A 23,775-nucleotide genomic window follows, 5' to 3' on the forward strand; every position below is an offset into this window, starting at 1 on the left:
GGGGGGAGAGGGGGGCTGAGTGTAGGAGAGGGGGGAGAGGGGGGGAGAGGGGGGCTGAGTGTAGGAGAGGGGAGGAGAGGGGGGGAGAGGGGGGCTGAGTGTAGGAGAGGGGGGAGAGGGGGGGAGAGGGGGGCTGAGTGTAGGAGAGGGGGGAGAGGGGGGCTGAGTGTAGGAGAGGGGGGAGAGGGGGGGAGAGGGGGGCTGAGTGTAGGAGAGGGGAGGAGAGGGGGGGAGAGGGGGGCTGAGTGTAGGAGAGGGGGGAGAGGGGGGGAGAGGGGGGGAGAGGGGAGGAGAGGGGGGGAGAGGGGGGGAGAGGCGTGCAGGGTGTCAAAACATGTAAAATGATTAACTTCTAATATGACTCAGACATGCACTCAGCAAAAATACTACCGTATATTAAAAGATTTGGTGGCCTGCAAAAAGAATGCAATTTTTTTTTAAATATATATATAAATGTTTTTATTTCCTTTTTTCCAAACATACAAACATAGTGTGTGGTATGTGTATTTTTGTTTCTGTGTTTTATATATATGTACGTGTGTGTTTTACGTGTATGTATTTAGTATGCGTGTGTGCTTTATGTGCAATGTTTTTCTTTTTATTAAAAAGAGGTATTCATTTATTTGACGAAGACTGTTCGATAATTTTTTTTATTAGTACTACAGATGTATATAACGGCACATTGCACCACTGAGTCGTGTCGTCTGCGTTGCAGGAGTTCGACCTGGACGTGGTGGCCATCGTGAATGACACGGTGGGGACGATGATGACCTGCGCCTACGAAGAGCCCAGCTGTGAGATCGGACTCATCGCAGGTACGCCGCAGGGCTGACCCCTATTAATCGATTAGTCGACTAATGGGTCGAAAGGAGCCGTAGTCGACTAACCAACCTCTTAGTCAAATAGTAAAAAAAAAAAAAAATTATACTTTTTTTTTTTTATCATTCTTTCCAAAAGAAAAGAGGCCTAGAAGCGTGGCTAACGCTAATGGCACGCATACCAGAGGCTAACTGCCTAAGAGGCCTAGAAGCGTGGCTAACGCTAATGGCACGCATACCAGAGGCTAACTGCCTATGAAAACAGGCACAGAGGCACTGAAAGAGGATTTCACCCGTCTAATGAACACACTAGACTAGACACATATCAAGATGTATCCATCAGTGGACCAATTGCATGCTTTTACACAGAGGACAAGAAGCCTTCAGTCGACTCCTTCAGACATTAAGCACCCCCCACAGCCCAAATGGAATGATAAAAAAAAAATATATATATATATATATATAAAAAAGGTAAAAATATTATCCTTTTTTTTTTTTTTTTTTTTTTTTAGTCGACCAATAGTCGACTAACAGGACATTTTGGCCAATCATAGTCGACCATCCAAATCCTTAGTCAGGGACAGCCCTAGTACGCTGCAGGGGGCGCTCAGGACTGAGAGAGAGGTCGGCCTCATCACAGGTACACTGCTGCAGGGGGCTCAGGACTGAGAGAGAGAGGTCGGCCTCATCACAGGTACACTGCTGCAGGGGGGGCTCAGGACTGAGAGAGAGGTCGGCCTCATCACAGGTACACTGCTGCAGGGGGCTCAGGACTGAGAGAGAGGTCGGCCTCATCGCAGGTACACTGCTGCAGGGGGGGCTCAGGACTGAGAGAGAGGTCGGCCTCATCACAGGTACACTGCTGCAGGGGGGCTCAGGACTGAGAGAGAGGTCGGCCTCATCACAGGTACACTGCTGCAGGGGGGCTCAGGACTGCTGAGCCCAAACGTTGGAACGTTCCGACCTTAGTTCGTTACGTTGGCGTTCGAATTTCAAAATCAACATTCGACATTTAATTATAGTATTAGAAACGGATGAGTTATATTCATTAAGTCTCGCTGCAGGGCGCTTATATGACGAGTGTCTCGCTGCAGGGCGCTTATATGACGAGTGTCTCGCTGCAGGGCGCTTATATGACGAGTGTCTCAGTCACCAGGGAAGGGAAGCTCTGACTGGGACCAGCGCTCTGAGCGTCTCATTCACTTAAAGGTGCTATAGATAACATTTTGTATGAGTAATCATTTAATAATAATAATAAAATAATAATAATAATAATAATAATAATAATAATAATAATAATAATAATAATAATAATAATAATAATAATAATAATAATAATAATAATAATAATAATAATAATAATAATAATAATAATAATAATAATAATAATAATAATAATAATAATAATAATAATAATAAATAATAATAATAATAATACATTAGAGCTTTTAGAAGGGTTCAGAATAAAAGTATTGCTTTCCCGCCTGCAAAAAAATTTATAATGAATTTCTCATAAAAAGAAATGTGCGGCCAAAATGTATGTTGTTGTTTACATGTATCCCCTCCCTACTTCCATTTCCACCACGTGGAATGCACCTGATTGGATACATGACATGCTGGTGCTCTAGTGCGACTCCTAGTGGCTGAATGTGATCTGGTCCCAGTGTTGCCATGGCGATGTGCCCCAGTCCAGTGTTGCCATGGCAATGTCACCTGGGCGCTGGATTTAAATCACACCGGCAAATCCGGGGTACTTTGGCTTTTTTGCGACCACGCCTCCTTTAGCTGGAATTTCTGGAAACACAAGACACTGTTCCTATTGACTGCCATTGTATTTTACCTGGACGCTTACATTGTTTGCATCATGTTAAGTCAATAGATAACATTCAGCCACTAGATGTTAAAGGTGCTATAGGTAACATTCAGCCACTAGATGTTAAAGATGCTATAGGTAACATTCAGCCACTAGATGTTAAGGTGCTATAGATAACATTCAGCCACTAGATGTTAAAGGTGCTATAGAGAACATTCAGCCACTAGATGTTAAAGGTGCTATAGATAACATTCAGCCACTAGATGTTAAAGGTGCTATAGATAACATTCAGCCACTAGATGTTAAAGGTGCTATAGATAACATTCAGCCACTAGATGTTAAAGATGCTATAGGTAACATTCAGCCACTAGATGTTAAAGGTGCTATAGATAACATTCAGCCACTAGATGTTAAAGGTGCTATATACAACATTCAGCCACTAGATGTTAAAGGTGCCGTAGATAACATTCAGCCACTAGATGTTAAAGGTGCTATAGATAACATTCAGCTACTAGATGTTAAAGGTGCTGTAGATAACATTCAGCCACTAGATGTTAAAGGTGCTATAGGTAACATTCAGCCACTAGATGTTAAAGGTGCTATAGGTAACATTCAGCCACTAGATGTTAAAGGTGCTGTAGATAACATTCAGCCACTAGATGTTAAAGGTGCTATAGATAACATTCAGCCACTAGATGTTAAAGGTGCTATAGAGAACATTCAGCCACTAGATGTTAAAGGTGCTATAGATAACATTCAGCCACTAGATGTTAAAGGTGCTATAGGTAACATTCAGCCACTAGATGTTAAAGGTGCTATAGGTAACATTCAGCCACTAGATGTTAAAGGTGCTATAGATAACATTCAGCCACTAGATGTTAAAGGTGCTATAGATAACATTCAGCCACTAGATGTTAAAGGTGCTATATATAACATTCAGCCACTAGATGTTAAAGATGCTATAGGTAACATTCAGCCACTAGATGTTAAAGGTGCTATAGATAACATTCAGCCACTAGATGTTAAAGGTGCTATAGATAACATTCAGCCACTAGATGTTAAAGGTGCTATAGATAACATTCAGCTACTAGATGTTAAAGGTGCTGTAGATAACATTCAGCCACTAGATGTTAAAGGTGCTATAGGTAACATTCAGCCACTAGATGTTAAAGGTACTATAGGTAACATTCAGCCACTAGATGTTAAAGCTGCTATAGGTAACACTCAGCCACTAGATGTTAAAGGTGCTATAGGTAACATTCAGCCACTAGATGTTAAAGCTGCTATAGGTAACATTCAGCCACTAGATGGAGGTGCTGTAGATAACATTCAGCCCCTAGAATCTAGATGTTAAAGGTGCCGTAGATAACATTCAGCCACTAGAATCTAGATGTTAAAGCTGCTATAGGTAACATTCAGCCACTAGATGGAGGTGCTGTAGACAACATTCAGCCCCTAGATGTCGCACCAGAGCACCAGCATGTCCTTTATCCAATCAGGTGTTGAAATAGGGGAAACAGGGGAGGGGAAACATGCCTGCAACATGTAAACAACGACATTAATTTTGGACCAGCAAAAAAAAAATCAATGATAAATTCATGAATCAACACCTAGATGTTTATCATATTCACCACGGGGGTCTTCCTCTCAGGGACGGGCAGCAACGCCTGCTACATGGAGGAGATGAGGAACATCCAGACGGTGGAGGGCGAGGAGGGCCGGATGTGCGTCAACATGGAGTGGGGAGCGTTTCGGCGACAACGGCTGCCTGGACGACATCAGGACGCAGTACGACCGCGCCGTGGACGAGAACTCTCTCAACGAGGGCAAACAGAGGTGAGGACCGGGGGGTACAGAGGAGAGGTGAGGACCAGGGGTACAGAGGAGAGGAGAGGACCAGGGGTACAGAGCTGAGGAGGACCAGAGGTACAGAGGAGAGGAGAGGACCAGGGGTACAGAGGAGAGGACCAGGGGTACAGAGGAGAGGACCGGGGGTACAGAGGAGAGGAGAGGACCAGGGGTACAGAGGAGAGGAGAGGACCAGGGGTACAGAGGAGAGGAGAGGACCAGGGTACAGAGGAGAGGAGAGGACCAGGGGTACAGAGGAGAGGAGAGGACCAGGGGTACAGAGGAGAGGAGGACCAGGGGTACAGAGGAGAGGAGAGGACCAGGGGTACAGAGGAGAGGAGAGGACCAGGGGTACAGAGGAGAGGAGAGGACCAGGGGTACAGAGGAGAGGAGAGGACCAGGGTACAGAGGAGAGGAGAGGACCAGGGGTACAGAGAGAGGAGAGACCAGGGGTACAGAGGAGAGGAGAGGACCAGGGGTACAGAGGAGAGGAGAGGACCAGGGGTACAGAGGAGAGGAGAGGACCAGGGGTACAGAGGAGAGGAGAGAGAGAGAGAGAGGGAGGGAAGAGAAAGAGAGATAGGGGGGAGAGAGAGAGAGAGAAAGAGAGAGAGGGGGAGAGAGAGAGGGGGGGGAGAGAGAGAGAGAGAGAGAGAGAGAGAGAGAGAGAGAGAGAGAGAGAGAGAGAGAGAGAGAGAGAGAGAGAGAGAGAGAGAGAGAGAGAAAGAGAGAGAGAGAGACAGAGAGATGGAGGGGGGGAGAGAGAGGGAGAGAGAGAGAACGAGAAAGAGAGAGGGGGGAGAGAGAGAAAGAGAGAGAGGGGGGAGAGAGAAGAGAGAAGACCCACTTTACCCACTTTAACACACTTTATATTTATTGGTAAAGAGATTTGCACTACAACTCATACCTCATTGCACCTTACCCTAAGTTGTACCTCATCCCATTTCTGCATTGTACTGTATATTGTATTGTAACTCAGTTACTAATTTGTTCTACTCTGTATTGTATAATGTGTATATTGAACACTTTTGTTTACACTTGTTTACGTACTTTTGACTTTCTATTTTTATACTTTATCTATTTTTATCTTAGCACGCTCTCAGGAGCAAAAACGGGAAAAATCATTTCACATAAAAGTATTCTGTATTTTTGCATGACAACTAATAGAGAAACTTGAAACGTAAGGGGGGAGTGAGTTTAACTCGCAGTACCGCTACGTGGCTAATGGGGATCCAAATAAACTTAAACTTCACAACACTTGAAGTCCATCGTGACTGTGGTGTGGATATTACTCGCGATACCTCCGCTACACGTGTATCATGACGACCGTGTGATAATAACCGCAAGACTTCCTCGTCCCCCCGGCAGGTACGAGAAGATGTGCAGCGGCATGTATCTGGGCGAGATCGTCAGGAACATCCTGATCGACCTGACCAGGCGCGGCTTCCTGTTCCGAGGGCAAATCTCCGAGACGCTGAAGACCCGGGGCATCTTCGAGACCAAGTTCCTGTCCCAGATAGAGAGGTGAGAGCTGCACCAAGTTCCTGTCCCAGGTAGAGAGGTGAGAGCTGCACCGAGTTCCTGTCCCAGGTAGAGAGGTGAGAGCTGCACCGTGTTCCTGTCCCAGGTAGAGAGGTGAGAGCTGCACCGTGTTCCTGTCTCAGGTAGAGAGGTGAGAGCTGCACCGAGTTCCTGTCCCAGGTAGAGAGGTGAGAGCTGCACCGAGTTCCTGTCTCAGGTAGAGAGGTGAGAGCTGCACCGTGTTCCTGTCCCAGGTAGAGAGGTGAGAGCTTCACCGTGTTCCTGTCCCAGATAGAGAGGTAAGAGCTTCACCGTGTTCCTGTCCCAGATAGAGAGGTGAGAGCTTCACCGTGTTCCTGTCCCAGATAGAGAGGTGAGAGCTTCACCGTTCGTTTTAGTTTTAGTTCGTTTTCGTTTTAGTTCATTTTAGTTTGTTCGTTTTTTTTGCGTTTGTTTTTTTGCGTTTGTTTTTTTTTTGTTCACTTTCGTTTTTGTTCCTTTTTGTTTTAGTTTGTTCGTTTTTTTTCGTTCTTTTTTTTTTGTTCGCTTTCGTTTTAGTTGGTTTTTGTTTTAGTTCGTTCGTTTTTTTTGCGTTCTATTTTTGCTTTCGTCTTTTTTGCATTTGTTTTTTTTTGTTCGTTTACGTTTTAGTTCATTTTCGTTTTAGTTCGTTTTAGTTTTTTTGCGTTGGTTTTTTTCGTTGGTTTTCGTTTTAGTTCGTTTTAGTTTTAGTTTGTTCGTTTTTTTTGCGTTCGTTTTTTTTTTTCACTTTCGTTTTAGTTTGTTTTTGTTTTAGTTCGTTCGTTTTTTTGCGTTCTATTTTTGCGTTCGTTTTTTTGGATTTTTTTTTTTTTCGTTCGTTTTCGTTTTAGTTCGTTTTCGTTTTAATTCGTTCGTTTTTTTGCGTTGGTTTTTTTTTTCGTTTTTTTTGTTCGTTTTCATTTTAGTTCGTTTTAGTTTTAGTTTGTTCGGTTTTTTTTCGTTCGTTTTTTTTCCGTTCACCGTGCTCCTGTCCCAGGTAGAGAGGTGAGAGCTGCACCAAGTTCCTGTCCCAGAGAGGTGAGAGCTGCACCAAGTTCCTGTCCCAGGTAGAGAGGTGAGAGCTGCACCAAGTTCCTGTCCCAGGTAGAGAGGTGAGAGCTTCACCGTGTTCCTGTCCCAGGTAGAGAGGTGAGAGCTTCACCGTGTTCCTGTCCCAGGTAGAGAGGTGAGAGCTGCACCGAGTTCCTGTCCCAGGTAGAGAGGTGAGAGCTGCACCGTGTTCCTGTCCCAGATAGAGAGGTGAGAGCTTCACCGTGTTCCTGTCCCAGATAGAGAGGTGAGAGCTGCACCGAGTTCCTGTCCCAGATAGAGAGGTGAGAGCTTCACCGTGCTCCTGTCTCAGGTAGAGAGGTGAGAGCTGCACCGTGTTCCTGTCCCAGGTAGAGAGGTGAGAGCTGCACCAAGTTCCTGTCCCAGGTAGAGAGGTGAGAGCTTCACCGTGCTCCTGTCCCAGGTAGAGAGGTGAGAGCTTCACCGTGCTCCTGTCCCAGGTAGAGAGGTGAGAGCTGCACTGTGTTCCTGTCCCAGGTAGAGAGGTGAGAGCTGCACCGTGCTCCTGTCCCAGGTAGAGAGGTGAGAGCTGCACCGTGTTCCTGTCCCAGGTAGAGAGGTGAGAGCTGCACCAAGTTCCTGTCTCAGGTAGAGAGGTGAGAGCTGCACCGTGTTCCTGTCTCAGGTAGAGAGGTGAGAGCTGCACCAAGTTCCTGTCTCAGGTAGAGAGGTGAGAGCTGCACCAAGTTCCTGTCTCAGGTAGAGAGGTGAGAGCTGCACCAAGTTCCTGTCCCAGGTAGAGAGGTGAGAGCTGCACCGTGTTCCTGTCCCAGGTAGAGAGGTGAGAGCTGCACCAAGTTCCTGTCTCAGGTAGAGAGGTGAGAGCTGCACCGAGTTCCTGTCCCAGATAGAGAGGTGAGAGCTGCACCAAGTTCCTGTCTCAGGTAGAGAGGTGAGAGCTGCACCGTGTTCCTGTCCCAGGTAGAGAGGTGAGAGCTGCACCGTGTTCCTGTCCCAGATAGAGAGGTGAGAGCTGCACCAAGTTCCTGTCCCAGGTAGAGAGGTGAGAGCTGCACCAAGTTCCTGTCTCAGGTAGAGAGGTGAGAGCTGCACCAAGTTCCTGTCCCAGGTAGAGAGGTGAGAGCTGCACCAAGTTCCTGTCCCAGGTAGAGAGGTGAGAGCTGCACCAAGTTCCTGTCTCAGATAGAGAGGTGAGAGCTGCTTCACCGTGTTCCTGTCTCAGGTAGAGAGGTGAGAGCTGCACCAAGTTCCTGTCTCAGGTAGAGAGGTGAGAGCTGCACCGTGTTCCTGTCTCAGGTAGAGAGGTGAGAGCTGCACCGTGTTCCTGTCTCAGGTAGAGAGGTGAGAGCTGCACCAAGTTCCTGTCCCAGGTAGAGAGGTGAGAGCTGCACCGTGTTCCTGTCTCAGGTAGAGAGGTGAGAGCTGCTTCACCGTGTTCCTGTCCCAGGTAGAGAGGTGAGAGCTGCACCGTGTTCCTGTCTCAGGTAGAGAGGTGAGAGCTGCTTCACCGTGTTCCTGTCCCAGGTAGAGAGGTGAGAGCTTCCATATGAGCAGAGAGACTCTTTTTATTTTTATTTTTTTGCGCCATTTCAGGAAAACAGTCAAAAACATTGACCATGACAGAAAGTGTGTATTAAGGTGCTGAGTAGAGGCAAGAGACCCAGATGGGCCGATACGGGGCCTCAACTCATTAAATCATTGGATTCAAAAAACACAAAAACAAAAGTAAAGTGAAATAAGTTCATAAAACAATTTTCATGATATTAAGATAATAATAATAATAATAATAATAATAATAATAATAATAATAATAATAATAATAATAATAATAATAATAATAATAATAATAATAATAATAATAATAATAATAATAATAATAATAATAATAATAATAATAATAATAATAATAATAATAATAATAACAATAATAATAATAATAATAATAATAATAATAATAATAATAATAATAATAATAATAATAATAATAATAATAATAATAATAATCAAAGTAATAATAATAACAAAAACAACATTAATAATTAGTTAAAACAAATTAACATGAAACTGTAAAACAAAGTGACATTAATGGTTTTATGAGATTGAAGCTATTCTTAACAATGTATATTTAAGCTTGAAAAAATGTACGAACTAAAACGAAAAAGAAAAAAAGAAAACGCAAAAAAACGAACAAACTAAAACGAAAACGAAATCGAAGCTTCGGGGTCGAGATTTGATTTTAATTCGAAGCTTCGAGATAAAAAAATATATATATTATATTATTTTTTATTTTTTTATCTTATGTTGTGGGACTTTGGTCAACTTTGTTGTTTTTAAATGTGCTCTATAAATAAAGTGGATTGGATTGGATTAATTCATTAATTAAATGAATAATGAGTTCCTGGGCGGCTGCTCTTCGTTACACAGCCAACAACATTACATAATTATGTTGCAACCTTTGTTCGTTGCATTGGAGGCGCAAGATTTTGCAGGTGGGAGGTGGGGGGGGAATCATAAAATAATCATAAAAAAAAAAAAATATTAAAAAAAAATATATATATATATATTCAAATTTTATTTTCCTGTTTGAATCCTGTGCCCATCGAACGAAGCTTTGAAGTATTTAAGCCCTAGCTTCCATATGAGCAGAGAGACTCTTTAAAGAGAGCTTCACCGTGTTCCTGTCCCAGATAGAGAGGTGAGAGCTTCCATATGTTTTAATTTGATAAAGATATAGTACAGGCCTTATGCGTCAGTCAGCATGTACCTTCTCGTCACTGTCAACATCAAAGACCATTGACAGTCTGGAATGATTGTGCAAATAAACGACTGCTACTACCACTTAAAGGAATATCCGAATATTGGGGCACCAGGGTGGCACACCACGTACAGCACTGCGGTGCCACACTGCCGTCCCGGGTGCCTGAATACTTTGGGCAGCCGAAGAGTGTTTTTCCGCGTCTCTGATTGGCCAGGTCATTTCTGGTCATGTGACATGTACGACCCAATCGTGGGACCGCAAGTTTCTACACTGGTTAAGCTTAGGCGCTCGTTCGAAGTTGGTTAAGGTTAGAGTTTGTCTTAGAGCATGGCGATAGAACGCCAGGTAGTTTGCAGGCTGTTAGACCCGGAAATAGGCGCAGAACTTGCTGTCCCACGATTGGCGCACATGTCACATGACCTGGCCAATCAGAGCGCAAAACTCGAACGCGGAAGCACTCTTCGGCTGCCCAAAGTATTCACGCGTCCCGGGTTCGACTCCCGGACCCGGCGACCCTTTGCCGAATGTCTTCCCCCCTCTATCCTCCCATACTTCCTCTCTCTCTCTCTGCCGGACTTGTCCGAAAAAAAACTATAAAATATCTACCAAAAACACACACACACAAAAAAGAATATCCGAATATTGATATGCCTTCAAATAATAATAATAATAATGCATTTCATTTAAAGGCGCCTTTCTGAGCACCCAAGGTTGCCGTACAGGGTTAAAAACAAATACAATTACACACAGTAAAACACAGTATTACAGAGTTACATAGGGGAGCAGTTGTAATAAACTTAAAATTAAAGTGACTATGCCAGAATGAACAGAAGTGTTTTGAATGTATCCCTAAATTCAACACGGTACAATAAGCATTCATAGTAACCAATCACAGGCATGGTCGCTAACGACGGGCGACGGTAATCAAACAGCGGTGATTATCATTAAATGACGATCATCATTTTGTTATGACTACCACTATGAATAATAGTCATACTTAAAATGGTATGAATAACAATGATTGTGTGTTAATAGGTCACTATAAACAATATACACAAAATATGTATCAAAAAGGAATCATCTTTAGACACATATTCAATAGGATCATCTTTAAAAACATATTTAATAGGATCATCTTTAGAAACATATTTAATAGGATCATCTTTAGAAACATATTTAATAGGATCATCTTTAGAAACATATTTAATAGGATCATCTTTAGACACATATTTAATAGGATCATCTGTAGAAACATATTTAATAGGATCATCTTTAAAAACATATTTAATTGGATCATCTGTAGAAACATATTTAATGGGATCATCTTTAGAAACATATTTAATAGGATCATCTTTAGAAACATATTTAATAGGATCATCTTTAGACACATATTTAATAGGATCATCTGTAGAAACATATTTAATAGGATCATCTTTAAAAACATATTTAATTGGATCATCTGTAGAAACATATTTAATAGGATCATCTGTAGAAACATATTTAATAGGATCATCTGTAGAAACATATTTAAAAGGATCATCTTTAGAAACATATTTAATAGGATCATCTTTAGAAACATATTTAATAGGATCATCTGTAGAAACATATTTAATAGGATCATCTTTAGACACATATTTAATAGGATCATCTTTAGACACATATTTAATAGGATCATATTTAGAAACATATTTAATAGGATCATCTTTAGAAACATATTTAATAGGATCATCAGGAAGGAAGGTTTAGGACTATATGGTCCTCATCTGAACAGGTTTAGGACTAGTACTATTGATTGATTGATTGATTGATTGATTGATTGATTGATTGATTGAAAACTTTATTTAACAGATTGCAGAATGGGTACAATACAGTACGGCTCAATACAAACAATTGTTAAGGGGATGCAGACCAGAGAAAGACTTTTGTCTTGTTTACATCAGGGTCCCCCATTTTCAATTCATCAACAATTAGAACCACACGGTCCTCGTCTGAACAGGTTTAGGTTTAGAACCATACGGTCCTCGTCTGAACAGGTTTAGGTTTAGAACCATACGGTCCTCGTCTGAACAGGTTTAGGTTTAGAACCATACGGTCCTCGTCTGAACAGGTTTAGGTTTAGAACTATACAGTCCTCATCTGAACAGGTTTAGGTTTAGAACTATACGGTCCTCATCTGAACAGGTTTAGGTTTAGAACTATACAGTCCTCATCTGAACAGGTTTAGGTTTAGAACTATACAGTCCTCATCTGAACAGGTTTAGGTTTAGAACTATACAGTCCTCATCTGAACAGGTTTAGGTTTAGAACTATACAGTCCTCATCTGAACAGGTTTAGGTTTAGAACTATACAGTCCTCATCTGAACAGGTTTAGGTTTAGAACTATACAGTCCTCATCTGAACAGGTTTAGGTTTAGAACTATACAGTCCTCATCTGAACAGGTTTAGGTTTAGAACTATACAGTCCTCATCTGAACAGGTTTAGGTTTAGAACCATACGGTCCTCGTCTGAACAGGTTTAGGTTTAGAACTATACAGTCCTCATCTGAACAGGTTTAGGTTTAGAACTATACGGTCCTCATCTGAACAGGTTTAGGTTTAGAACCATACGGTCCTCATCTGAACAGGTTTAGGTTTAGAACTATACGGTCCTCATCTGAACAGGTTTAGGTTTAGAACCATACGGTCCTCGTCTGAACAGGTTTAGGTTTAGAACTATACGGTCCTCATCTGAACAGGTTTAGGTTTAGAACTATACAGTCCTCATCTGAACAGGTTTAGGTTTAGAACTATACAGTCCTCATCTGAACAGGTTTAGGTTTAGAACTATACAGTCCTCATCTGAACAGGTTTAGGTTTAGAACTATACAGTCCTCATCTGAACAGGTTTAGGTTTAGAACCATACGGTCCTCGTCTGAACAGGTTTAGGTTTAGAACTATACAGTCCTCATCTGAACAGGTTTAGGTTTAGAACTATACGGTCCTCATCTGAACAGGTTTAGGTTTAGAACCATACGGTCCTCATCTGAACAGGTTTAGGTTTAGAACTATACGGTCCTCATCTGAACAGGTTTAGGTTTAGAACCATACGGTCCTCGTCTGAACAGGTTTAGGTTTAGAACTATACGGTCCTCATCTGAACAGGTTTAGGTTTAGAACCATACGGTCCTCGTCTGAACAGGTTTAGGTTTAGAACTATACGGTCCTCGTCTGAACAGGTTTAGGACTAGTATAACCAAACCACACGTGGCTATAGGGAAAAGCTTGGACTCAAGTTTAAACAACGTTCCAAGGACCTCACACACACACCCAACAGCCGTACGCTATAGGGATGGGTACCGAATTCGGTACTTTTGAGGTACCGAACCGAAACACGTCGGTACTACCGAGTATCGATTCAAGTGAGATACAGAAAAAGATATATATATATATATTTTTTTTTATTTTTTTTTTAAACTTTTTTATTTTTTTTTTACCTTTTTTCTTTTCATGTCAACGTTCACACGCACAATATACGCTTAACTAGGATTTTACTTGATTCAACAACAAAGCAGTCGGAGCAATGACAAGCCGAAAACAGTCGAAATTGTAGTTATTTGAAGTTTGGATATTTTTTTTACGACTGAGGTAGGTAAATTAAATTTCTTGAGACTAAAGTACCGAAAAAAGGTACCGTTGGGTACCGGTATCGATTCACAGGTACCGGTACCGTATCGGTTCAAATGTGAAAGGTACCCATCCCTAGTACGCTATCCGGTGACCATGCTGCCGCCGGCTGACCTTTGGCTCATTGTCCGCCCACACCCCCCCCCCCCCTCCCCCCTCCCCCCTCCCCCCTCCCCCCTCCCCCCTCCCCCCTCCCCCCTACCCCCTTCCTCCCCCCCCCTGTCTCCATAGCGACCGCCTGGCCCTGCTCCAGGTCCGGGCCATCCTGCAGCAGCTGGGTCTGGACAGCACCTGCGACGACAGCATCATCGTGAAGGAGGTGTGTGGCACCGTGTCGCGGCGCGCGGCCCAGATCTGCGGCGCCGGCATGGCCGCCGTGGTGGACAAGATCCGGGAGAACCGCGGGCTGGACCACCTGGATGTCACCGTGGGGGTGGACGGAACGCTCTACAAGCTGCACCCACAGTGAGCGAGGGGAGGGAGGGGGGGGGGGGAGGGGAGGGGGGAGGGGGGGTGGACGGAACGCTCTACAAGCTGCACCCACAGTGAGTGAGGGGGGGAGGGGGGGGGGGGGGAGGGGCGTCGTGTTGTTCAGAATATTACCCCCATACCTCGATTAGTAGTCTAATGGTCGCCAGGGTTCCCAAACTTTTCAGGCCAGGACCCAGAAAATAAGGCGTCAGAGAGCCGCGGCCCAATGCACATCGTCTGGCTTTTTTTTTTTTTTTTTTTTTTGTCAGGCGATATTTTTAAGCCAAATATCACTTCAATCCTATTAAGTTAGTTCAAGTTAGTTATTCATTTATATGTGCTATTTATGAGAGGGCTAACTTGTTGCAAAATAATAATGATAATAATAATAGCCTCATTCAAATACTATTGTTGCTTCGGTTGTTTTCAGTGTTTTATGTGCATAATCTGTTATTTAGTTTGAAATGTTCGTTGAAATAAGTAGATTTTTCGTTTTTGTTTATTTATTAAGTTAATATAAAACCATATAGTCACATTTTAGAATACAATAGAATAGAATTTTAGAATACAACTAGAAACACTGTCCTGGCCTGCTTCTAAGTTCAGTGGCCTGACAAAAAAAATTAAAATAAAAAAATAAAAAATAAAAAAAAATAAAATAAAAAAAATGTTTTTTTTTATTTTTTTTTGTTTTTTTTTGTTTTTTTTTAAATCATCTCGCGGCCCATCCGTGGCTGCTCGCGGCCCACCTTTGGGTCGCGACCCCGACTTTGGGAACCACTCTAATCGATCGAAGGGAGCCGTAGTCGACTGCCAACCTCTTAGTCGAATGCAAAGAAAATTATTTAATCGCATATCAATATTTGATGCGAAAAGCACGATTTTTCAATTCAAATGAATTTTGGTATACGAGTGAATCAATGAATATACATTATACATATGTTTAAGCAGCAACATCCTGTATTAGCTACTACACAGACCAACAGATCAATGCAATTTTTAACAAAGTGCAGCAATTTTAGGAATAATATATATATATAGCGCAAAATGAGTCTGGTCTCCTTTGAAAGCTAACATTCTTACACAAGAAAGAAAAATCATCATGCGATTAAATGCAAAAGTTTTTTTTACTTTTAATTCTTTCTGCAGAATTAATCGAAATTAATGCGATAAAGTCCCAGCCCTAAAATATATATATATTATATATATATATATATATATATATATATATATATAAGGCTACGTGGCATAGTGGGCAAGGCGCTCACCACGACGCTGGGCTTGCCTGTTCGAGCCCAGCGCTCCACATTGCTTTCAGTTTAGCTGGTCATTCATACTAATACACATTGGCCGTATTACTGGGTGGGAAACTGATGGGTGGGGATCGGGCGTTGTGGACAGCGACTCCTACAGGTCGGTTGGTGCACCTGCGCAGTAGAATCAAGAAGCGACGGGGGCGGGGCCCCTCCAAAGCCCAGACCCCTGATGCTGAAAGATCGAGCTGCGCAGGTGAAAAGATGCGACTGCTGTTACCTCGAGTATCGGAGGGGACTCGTGCTATGTATGACTTAGTCCACATTGCAGCCGGCTTGTGGGAGGCAAGAAACAGCGTTCAAAGACAGGGGAGGGTTGAATTGGACGATACGAAAATTGGAATGGGAGAAAATAGAAAATGGGAGAAAAAGTGGATAAAAAAAAAGAAGGGCCAATTCAAGGGGGGATCTCCCTTCTTAGATGTCGGTGATAGTAGTGTTGCAGACGGACAGTTGGTAAGCATGCACTCATGTGTGTAGTGAAACACAGATGAGTGCATGCAATAGCAACTGAACATTTTGAAAAATTTAAGATAGAGCTGATAGCGATAGCAACTGAACATTTTGAAAGATTAAAGATAGAGCTGATAGAGTATCTATCTGAGGCACAGGGGCGGCGCAAAGAGGGTAATGGTGATTCATCTGATTAAATGTATTTTTATTTTTTATTAAATCAACTTTCTTTAATGAATATAACTCATCAGTTTCGTCAACATAAATAATCCAATGAGGGCACGGTTGGCACGAAAGTGATGGTGACGTCTTGATGGAGCGCCGAGCGCCAAGCGGATGCAGACAGGCTACATAATTTATGATAAATGTTTTATTTACATTTTTATGATGAGTCATATACTATAATAGTATAATACTATAATATTAGTGTAGCCTAATCTTTATCTGCAACTGTGAAGAAAACCCCCATTGGTTTAAAAACAGAATGAATAGACGCATACAAAAAATATATATTAAAAAAAGAAAATAAATGTTGATTTAGAATTCGAACGCCAACGTAACGAACAAAGGTCCGAACGTTCGAACGTTTGGGCTCAGCCCTACTGTGTGTAAGACAGACAGGTTGCCACTGAACACCAGAGGATGTGTGTAAGAATCTGAATTTTAGGCCTAAAAAGTATTTATAAAAGCTGTATTGTATTAGGACGTTACTTCTATGCTGTGATAACAATTCATAACTTCTTTTCCATAGTAATTTTCCTTCATACCTTTTTGCCAGTATGGCCGTGAAATAAGTATTAAATTATATTCAAAGTGGTCTTAAAAAGATCTTAAATTTAACCTGTTGAAACCTGCAGGAACACTGGTAAGAACCACTGCTTCCTGTGTCCTAATGGTGATCATGTTCTCTCAGCCCGTGTCCTAATTATGGGTGGGAATGACCAGAGGCCTCAGGATGCGATATTATCACGATACTTAAGTCACGATACAATAGTATTGCGATTCAAAATATATTACGATATGCTGAGTATTGTGATATTAATATTGCGATATATATTACCTTTTTTCAACTGCAAAGTAAAACGTTGTCGACATGTTTTATCTAATAAAATAAAGTGTCCAGTCTCTGTTCATCTCACTTAATAATTTTTATTGCAGCAAATGGTATTTTCTCAAGCAGACGGATGTCAACACTGTAATCTGTGTTGCATGTACCTGACAAACTGAACTGTTTGTATTACAGTCATATTCCAACTTAACTGAATGCACACGTGTGCGTGGGGACTACTGTACTATTACAGGTATTGAAATGAACAATGCAACTTCCTTGAAATTTTTTTTTTAATATTTTTTTTGCATAATAAAATATCGATACTTTGCGTCCTTGTATCGATACAGTATCCAAAAAAAAGTTAAATACAAATATAAAACCACAAACATTGAAGTACTCACAAGAAAACATCACAACAGACAAAACAAGTGAATCAAAGCTCACTCAATATTCATAAGTCAGATATCACAATTATCCAACCATAAAATACATATTCCATAATCAGTCCATAAGAACCAACCAGATACAAATCGTTTAAATGATTTTAACTCATAATATAGCATAACTTTTGAACAAGTGATCATGTTCTCTCAGCCCGTGTCCTAAATAATGTGGTGATCCCGTTCTCTTTTCTCCCTCTCAGTTTCAAGTGAAAGTCAGAGTATCTGGCTAAAAACACACTTGAGTAAAAGTAAAAAAGTTTCTACTTTTAAATGTACTTAAGTACTAAAAAGTTAAAGTAAAAACTTTTTTTCTGACTGTCTATTCTTCTGATAGCAGGTGTTTAATCAAAGATCCCCAATCAAAGGACCAATCAGCATGGGTATGGGGCGGGTTCATTTCCCATCGATGGGCATTTGATAACGTTAACGACCAGAAAAAACAAATATACGAATTAAAATAGTTGGACCTGCGAGATTTGTACTTTGTAGGTGTGCATTTTAAATGTAAGGAGTAAAAAAGTATGTTTTTTTTCTCTGAAATGTAATAGAGTAAAAAAGTACAAGTATACAAACCTAATAATACTCGAGTAAAGTACAAATCCCCCGAAAACAGTACTTACGTATTGTAACGAAGTACAATTATACTCAAGTACTTTACACCCCAGGTCCTAATGGTGATCATGTTCTCTCAGCCCGTGTCCTAAATAACGTGGCGATCCCGTTCTCTCTTCTCCCTCTCAGTTTCTCCAGAATCTTTGTGCAGACGGTGAAAGACCTCGCCCCCAAGTGTGACGTCACCTTCCTGCTGTCCGAGGACGGCAGCGGCAAGGGCGCCGCCCTCATCACCGCCGTGGGCTGCCGCCAGAGGCAACAGGAGGCGCAGCACTGAAGACGCCCCCGCCCCCCTTTCACTATAGCCCCGCCCCCTTCACTATAACCCCGCCCCTTCACTATAGCCCCGCCCCCGCCTCCACTATAATAGACCTCTCACGTGTGTGTTGTCGTCCGGCTCCCGTCAGTCTCCTGAGGAAATTAATGGGTTGTTAAAAGAGCGCCCCCCCCCCTGGCTTCGTCTGCGATTCACACGGGCTCTTTTGACCTTCAGTGAAGTCTTCAAACATCAATTTCTCTCTTCGATGACGCGGAGGAGGCGTTTGACATTTTGAAGCGGCGGCTTGAAAAGAAAAAGAGAAAGCTGAAAAAAGCTATTCGAAACTAGCTTAGCTATCCTAGCGTATAGTGGTAGTCTCACCAGCGTCAGAGAGAGACCGTCTCTAAACGGATTAGAATGCAGTTGTAACGTTCACTCCTTTTAGCGTTATAGTAGCGATGTGGCTCTTAAAAAATAAGCGTATAACACAAAACGTATAACACATAACGAAACCGCCGTTTCCGTCTCACCCCGACCGCGCGGTCAAAGAACAAAGGTACTGGGAAAAGGGAAAAAGATAAAGAAAAACGTTCATTTTCAGAATGACCTTGAAAACAAAGAGCCAGAGCTTCCGAGATATATTTTTTGTTCAAAATGGACGCCAACACTTGAGAGGTCTATGACGCACACGCTGCTCCGCCTTCGTTACCTACACCCGCCGTACAGCCCCCACCCCTTCCCATGGCAGCCGTGACTCCGCCTCTGGCCCACCAGCGCAGCCAGAGAGAGAGAGAGAGAAAGACGCTCCTCACACACACACACACACACACACACACACACACTGACACACACACACATAGGGAATCGAAAACCGAAAATGGAAATATTTATTTATGCTGTGCACCCAGTGTGTGTTTATTCATTGTTTCAGCGTTTGTGTAAATTTTTTCCTCTGTAGCTCGTCGTCAAGGAATCGGATAAACCTAAACTCCTTTAGGCGTGCAATATTTGTGTATTGCCAATTTTATTTTTGTACACAGGGGAATATGTTATTATTGTATTTATATATAGCAAAGGCCAATTTGAATCCCCAGGGATCGTTATTAAGATTGTTACATCGTCGTCATCATCATCATTGCCACACACACACACACACACACACACACACACACACGCACACACACACACACACAAACAAAATAAAGATGACATGAGAGTTACAAAAAGGAGCATTTCAAGCCGGGGCTTCAGAGGGAGTAAAACTCCTTCACACACACTCACTCCGTCGTTGGGATACCGGTTCCTAAAAAGGGCTCGCTGCACAGGGTTGAATGCAAGAGTCACGGCTGTTTAACCCTTTTTCGCTACCTACCACACTACCAAAGGGTTAATAATAACCCTTTCACTGGCACACGACAAAGGGTTAACCCTCTGTAGTGTGGTAGTGAAAGGTTATAACTTTCTGTAGTGTGGTAGTGAAAGGTTATAACCTTCTGTAGTGTGGTAGTGAAAGGTTATAACCTTCTGTAGTGTGGTAGTGAAAGGTTATAACCTTCTGTAGTGTGGTAGTGAAAGGGTTAAAAAGAAAACCACCCTCTTTTATGTACCACATCGTGTGCTTTTAGGCTACTAACCCTCTTGGTGTCGATGTAAACTCACGTGATGAAGACTGCCACCGCGCCCCTCACGACGTGATGAAGACTGCCACCGCGCCCCTCACGACATGATGAAGACTGCCACCGCGCCCCTCACGACGTGATGAAGACTGCCACCGCGTCCCTCACGACGTGATGAAGACTGCCATCGCGCCCCTCACAACGTGATGAAGACTGCCACCGCGCCCCTCACGACGTGATGAAGACTGCCACCGCGCCCCTCACGACGTGATGAAGACTGCCATCGCGCCCCTCACAACGTGATGAAGACCGCCACCGCGCCCCTCACAACGTGATGAAGACTGCCACCGCGCCCACGTTCTCTGGAGGAGGCGAGGAGAGGGTCCACTGACCCCCCACCCCCACCTCCGACAACTCAAGTGTTAGTCTATCTTGTCGCTATTTGTGAACTACTACTATATTTTAGGTGTTGTGTTTAAATTCCCCATCTCTACGCATTGTAATGCACAAAGAATAAATGTCTATTGGGCCCCAAGGCAAAGAGTGGATACCGTGAAAGTTTCTCTCTCTCTGTGTGTGTGTGTGTGTGTGTGTGCGTGTGTGTGTGTGCGTGTGTGCGTGTGTGCGTGTGGGTGTGTGTGTATTCGTGACAGTGTGTCCTTCTGTAATATGACCTCTGACCTCTGTAGCTTTCAATGTGCAGAGCTGTATGGAGAGACTGCATGCATTACACGGACACAAAGGAGGGCAACACATCCTTTCTTTTTTACAGTTCATTGATTGATTGATTGATTGAAAAGTTTATTAACAGATTGCAGAATGGGTACAGTACAGTACAGCTCAATACATACAATTGTTAAGAGGATGCAGACCTGAGAAAGACTTTCGTCTTGTTTCCATCAGGGTCCCCCATTTTCAATTCATCATATGACACACATGACATACAGATAGACAGTACTGCTACATCTATACATTTATGACATACCAGATTTTCAAATACAGTACTGTTTGTGATACTAAAAAAATCCAGAAGAAGAGTGTATATACATTTGACATAGAAACTGTGCATTGGGGGAGGTTGGGTAGGTGGGGTGGGGCTGTACATTGGAGGTGGGGGGGGGGGTTGGGTAGGGGGGGGGGGGACACTGTACATTGGAATACTGACATACATTTGACATGGAAACTGTACATTGGAGGAGGTTGGGTAGGTGGGGTGGGGTTGGGTGGGGCTGTACATTGGAATACTGACAAAGCCATGCTTGGTCTTTATTGTACAACTGGGTTAGGACATTTGTAGGGGCCAGTTTTGAATTGCAGTCTCCCGTAGGTGTTCTTTGAGAGTGTTTTTGAAGGTGGGTAGTGATTTACATTCCTTTACAGCTTTGGGTAGGGCGTTCCACATTGTTGTGGCATAATTGCGAAACGTGTTTAGTCCCTTGTTTGAGCCAAATCTGGGTTTTACATGATTTGTGGAGCTCCCTCTGGTGTTGTGATCGTGGTATTCACTGACCTTTGGGAAGTATTTTGACATGTACATGGGTACCTTGGTCGTGTAGTGTATCTTGTAGACCAGGCCCATTGCAAGTTGCTGTACTCTGTTGTCTACTCTAAGCCATCCTAGGTTGGCAAAGTGTGCAGGGGTGAGGTGGGTTCTAGGAGTCAGGTCAAGCAGTAGTCTGACTAGTTTGTTTTGAGATGTTTGTAATTTGGTTTTTAGTGCCTTTGAGGTGCTTTGGTACCATGAGGTGCAAGCATAGTCGTAGTACCCTTGAATGAGTGCTCCTGCCAGAGTCTTCAGGGTATTCTTGTTTACCAGGGAGGAGATCCGGTACAAGAATCGAGTTCGTTGATTGACTTTTTTTATTACATTGGATGCCATTTTGTCACAGGAAAGATTAGCCTCTAGGATGGAACCCAGGTAGGTAATTTCATCTTTCCTTGTGACAATATTGTCACCCACTGTAACTGAGAAGCCGTCTGTTTTGCTGAGTTTGTTATTTGAACCGAAGAGAATGGACTCTGTTTTGCCCATGTGTAATGATAGTTTGTTGTCGGCGAGCCATATGCAGATTTTGCCTAGTTCCGAGCTGAGGGTTTTTTTTCAACCTGTAACTTGTTCTTGTCAGAGACCAGCAGGGCTGAGTCGTCCGCAAACAGGAACAAGTTGCAGTCACAAGCTGACGACATGTCATTTGCATTCATCCCTTTGGTCCTTCCTTGACGACCAGGAGGAAGTACACCGTTGCTTTTACTTAAGTAAAAAGTAGAAATACCCAGATAAAAAAAATATTTACTCTGAAAGTAAAAGTCCTCCGCTCAAAATTCCGACATAAAGAGAAAGTAACTGGTGGGTTGGGATGAATGTAGTGGAATGAAAAGTACAATGTTTCCTTTGAAATGTAGTTTAAAAGTACAAAGTTTCCTAAAATGAAAACACTCAAGTGATTGATTGATAACTTTATTAACAGATTGCAGAATGGGTACTACAATACAGTACGGCTCAATACACACAACTGCTAAGAGGATGCAGACCAGAAATGTACTACACAAGTACCTCCAAGTAGGGCGGCTAAGTGGTGCAGTGGGCAAGGTGCTCGCCACTAATGCAGGAGATGCTGGGTTCGAGTGTTAGGGGTGGGAAGCTGGTGGGTGGGGATCGGACGTTGTGGACAGCGACTCCTACAGGTCGGTTGGTGCGCCTGCGCAGCAGAATCAGGAAGCGACGGGGGCAGCGTGAGCCTCCCACGCGTTACTCCTCGCCGCTGAGAGATCGTGCTGTGCAGGTGAAAAGATGCGACGGCTGCCTCCTCGTGTACCGGAGGGGACACGTGATGTAAGGCTTCGTCCACATTGCAGCCGGCCAGTGGGAGGCATGGCCTAGCAACGTTCGAGACAGGGGAGGGGAGAATTGGACAATAAAAACATTGGGATGGGAGAAGAATAGAAAATGGGAGAAAAAGTACCTCCAAATTGGACTTTTAAGTACAGTGCTGAAGTAAAAACACTTCACTTTCCACTACTGGCCTTTGCATAGCCGAGACAACTCAATTATGTGGGTGATGATATTTTAACTCAACTGATTAAAAGGAAAGCACTAGCTGTTACCTCGGGTCGATCTTTGCATCTGTGAAGTTCATCATCACTATGAATTGAAAATGGGGGACCCTGATGTAAACAAGACGAAAGTCTTTCTCGTCTGCATCCCCTTATTAACAATTGTGTGTATCGAGCCGTACTGTATTGTTTGATTGATTGATTGAAAATTTTATTAACAGATTGCAGAATGGGGTACAATACAGTACGGCTCAATACACACACAATTGTTAATAAGGGGATGCAGACCAGAGAAAGACTTTCGTCTTGTTTACATCAGGGTCCCCCCCATTTTCAATTCATCATAACATACATGACATACAGATAGACAGTACTGCTACATCTAGACATTTAGGATGACATACCAGATCTACAAATACAGTACTGTTTGTGATACAAGAAGAGTAAAAAAAAAAATACTAATAAAGTTTTCATTAATTCACCAAAGTTGGAACAATTCTTTTGAATACAGAATACACAGTATGAACTCGTGCAAACTATGCAAAGAGGAGATGAGTATGATATGATGATGATATGTAGTTACAGGCTACAGATGTGACATTGTGCAGGTCTGATATGTATGAGTATGCAATGCATGATGATATGTAGTTACAGGCTACAGATGTGACATTGTGCAGGTCTGATATGTATGAGTAGCATGATGATTGATAAATGATATGTAGTTCCAGGCTACAGATCTGCAGGTCTGCCAGCAGCCACTCTGCAGCTCTGCAGCTCTCTCTCTCTCTGCAGCAGTAACTTAGCAGACTGGAGGGAGGACACGCCTGAACAACACAGTTAGCTGCTGTCATCTCTTTGTTTACATCCTGCACGTCGGTGTTCTGGAAGCCAAACGCAGCGAATCGCCATCGCAGACTGCTAGGTAATGTATTCGAGACACAACATAAAGCAATGGTCACTGTGCATCTAGTTTAGATCTGTGTGGAGAGGGGAAGAGAGAGAAGGGTGTTAGCTTGCTCGCTAGCTT

The 23,775-nt window shown here is 42.9% G+C and overlaps 2 protein-coding genes across 3 annotated transcripts in view; both read left to right on the forward strand.

Moving 5' to 3' along the window:
• Window positions 1–713: 713 nt before the first annotated feature.
• On the forward strand, window positions 714–20,241 carry LOC311231541 (hexokinase-1-like). 2 transcript variants are annotated; one of them, XR_014619880.1, is made up of 6 exons: window positions 714–815; window positions 4,283–4,467; window positions 5,848–6,003; window positions 13,708–13,941; window positions 17,949–19,529; window positions 19,623–20,241. XR_014619880.1 is itself a non-coding variant. In XM_084318164.1 (5 exons), exons 3-5 carry the CDS (start codon window positions 5,858–5,860, stop codon window positions 18,094–18,096), a joined length of 528 nt encoding a protein of 175 aa, XP_084174290.1. In that variant the 5' UTR covers window positions 714–815; window positions 4,283–4,467; window positions 5,848–5,857; the 3' UTR covers window positions 18,097–20,241. The 2 variants fall into 2 exon arrangements, 1 of the variants encoding a protein (XP_084174290.1); XM_084318164.1 differs by having other exon boundaries at window positions 17,949–20,241.
• Window positions 20,242–23,539: 3,298 nt separating this feature from the next.
• zbtb45 (zinc finger and BTB domain containing 45) overlaps window positions 23,540–23,775 on the forward strand; it is a 39,952-nt gene continuing 39,716 nt past the window's right edge. Inside the window, exon 1 of the mRNA XM_084317858.1 lies at window positions 23,540–23,670. The gene's annotated coding sequence lies outside the window, so the exon portion shown is untranslated. The remainder of the gene's footprint in view (window positions 23,671–23,775) is intronic.

The sequence above is a fragment of the Notolepis coatsorum genome, assembly GCF_963971535.1.
Source record: "Notolepis coatsorum genome assembly, chromosome: 7".
In the NCBI taxonomy this organism is placed as follows: domain Eukaryota; kingdom Metazoa; phylum Chordata; class Actinopteri; order Aulopiformes; family Paralepididae; genus Notolepis; species Notolepis coatsorum.